The sequence below is a fragment of the Aureococcus anophagefferens genome (assembly GCF_000186865.1).
Source record: "Aureococcus anophagefferens unplaced genomic scaffold AURANscaffold_558, whole genome shotgun sequence".
NCBI lineage: Eukaryota > Pelagophyceae > Pelagomonadales > Pelagomonadaceae > Aureococcus > Aureococcus anophagefferens.
In genome coordinates this window covers 1-2,323 of record NW_008705982.1, presented here as the reverse complement: position 1 = coordinate 2,323, position 2,323 = coordinate 1, and the positions used below count along the sequence as shown (strand labels likewise).

The 2,323-nt window shown below is 49.1% G+C and overlaps 2 protein-coding genes across 2 annotated transcripts; one reads left to right on the top strand and one right to left on the bottom strand.

Annotated features, from left to right (window-relative positions):
- Positions 1 to 50: 50 nt before the first annotated feature.
- AURANDRAFT_68901 (hypothetical protein) lies at positions 51 to 830 on the top strand (the record flags this gene model as incomplete). Its single annotated transcript, XM_009044634.1, has 1 exon — positions 51 to 830. The coding sequence occupies one exon, from the start codon at positions 51 to 53 to the stop codon at positions 828 to 830; it is 780 nt and encodes a 259-aa protein (XP_009042882.1).
- A 723-nt stretch (positions 831 to 1,553) lies between these two features.
- On the bottom strand, positions 1,554 to 2,130 carry AURANDRAFT_68900 (hypothetical protein; the record flags this gene model as incomplete). The annotated part of the gene is made up of 2 exons (XM_009044633.1): positions 1,554 to 1,769; positions 1,866 to 2,130. Coding segments are annotated over 2 exons (481 nt in total), but the record flags the coding sequence as incomplete, so codon positions are not given.
- Positions 2,131 to 2,323: the final 193 nt, after the last annotated feature.

Genomic DNA, 2,323 nt, shown 5'->3' with positions numbered 1-2,323 from the left:
TTGAACTCAGATCCTCACATGCAAGTTTTTTCAATGCCAAACACATTGCAATGCATTTGCTGAGACAAGCAGGAGTGCCGGTGCCACGGAGTATAAGTGTATACAAGACATCTGATCTCAATCACGTCGAGAGTCGGCTCAATTTTCCTGTTGTCCTTAAAGTATCGACAGGGACCTTTGGGAACAAGATAGTATTGGGTGTAACTACATTGGCTCAACTTAAGGTAGAGTACATGAAGCTATGTCCTTCTTCATGCGAAGCTTTTCTCGTCGAGGAGATGGCTGTTGGTGAGCATTACCGCGTCTTAGCGATTGACGGCATTGTTGTTGACGTAGTTCATCGAAGGCCAAATTGGATTTCATGTGAACACACCGACTTCACATTCGGCGACTGCGTGTCTCGCAATAATCACCTCAGGTCACAGATTGGCCTCAGCAGTATACCTGTTGATTGGGAATTTCTCCGTCACTCAAAAAAATTGTATCCTGACACCCGGCTTGCTTGGCGCCACCTGAGAAAGATTCGTCTTAGTGACGATATGCGACGATTCCAAGGTAACTACCTCGAACATGTTCCTAGCTCCAGGTGGCATCCTTCACTCCATATTCTTGCCAGAAGGATTTTTAGCATTGGCGTTCCCACTCAGCGTATGATTGGCTTCGACGTCATCGCTTCTAATATCTCGTCTGACATTCGCAATTTTCCCCCGCCTATATTAGTCCATGACATCAATTCTAATCCAGACACTACAATTTCGTTCGTGGCTGCTAACCAGCCACACTGTCCCTTTTATGTAACAGAACGAATCCTCGATGCGATGTGCATGTGATTTCATCTGTAGCAAATGCAGATTTACACGCAGCTTCTCCCGCCGATGTTAGAATCTTCGTCCAAAGTCAACAAAATGATGCCGCCGAGGGGAATAAAGTTGGACGAGTATTTCGAGGCTGCCTGGAAATCACCCCACGACGCGGCCAACTTAGCATGTATCTTTTTTTTTTTCCCACCTAATTTGCCAGGCTATGATAGTAAACATGAGGGTACGAGACGTAGTCAATACTGCGCGAGCTGAAATCCTGAACTTGGCCTTGAGTGTGTGGCAGAAAACTCTCGGTTCCGATGCGCTTTGCTTGACCTTTGTCAATACTTGGCCATCTCCTGACACAAATGACACGAAACCTGAAAGGTAGTGTGAGAGAGATCAGGCACGCAGCTCAGTGAAGTTCCCTCAGTGTTTTCAGGCTTTATTTCCGTTCCTTCGCTGCCAGACAGATGATCGGTCGCTTGATGGACCGTGTCGTTGAGGTCGCAGGTCAACTGCCCTACCCGGTATCCCGAGAATATCGCCCCCTCGTTCTCTAACCCCCGTACGGGGGTTAAACAAGGCGGCGGAGAAAGAAATGAATGGCTAAATTATCTTGCCCCCCCGGGGGATCAACTTTGTAACAGCGACTGTACTTCGTGATGCGACGGCCCTGGCGGCGACGCGGCTCGCGCTACCGAGTCAAGTTCGCAAAATCGGACGGCGATTTCCCCGGTATGCTGAGGGGCTTTACAATCCCTTGACAGTTCCGCAATCTTGGCAGCCGGAGGCCCGCGGAAGGCCCGGAGGTAGTCGAGGTGCTGGGAGTATGGCCTCTTGGCACATGGTATAGAAGGGGCCCTTGCCCAGAAACCCGCCTTCAGCAGCGTCTCTCTCTGTACGAAATAGCCAGATTTTTATAGACTTCATTTCACGGCGTTTTTGGAAAAAAACGGGGTGAAAGGTCTATAATGTTCTACTACTTGTGTCATGTTACATAGATAACCAGTTCATCACGTCATCTTCCGCAGCAAGTGCCGGACATCTGCCAACACGCAAGACCTCGTCCTGAATTTGACCCGACAACCGCACGATACTTGCCGTGGCCCCCTGCAATGCGAGATGGGCTTGTCGCACTTCGCCGCTGGACCGGAAGGGATGCATCGTGGCCGGTCCTGAGGCCGCTCGATACCTCTTGGTCCTTCGTGATTCATCAGTAATAGCCTCTTTGAGTAAAATAGAAGATGGACACTCACACAGGGCAGCAATGGAACCTTGATCCAAAGTTGGAATGGAAGCCCGATGAAGGACAAATCTGTTGAGAATCCTAACCAGACGTTTTCAGACGTTTTCATAAGTGCCATGTTCATCGCACGTCCTTTCTTAAATCCACCTATCACGCCGGAACTCGGCCATTAGGCAGAAGTTTTGAGCGCGAGGATATTTTGCTTGCATCCGTCAAAGTGGTAGTTGTAGAGCTCATAATCATCATCTTCCATATTCGACATCGCATCTGGATC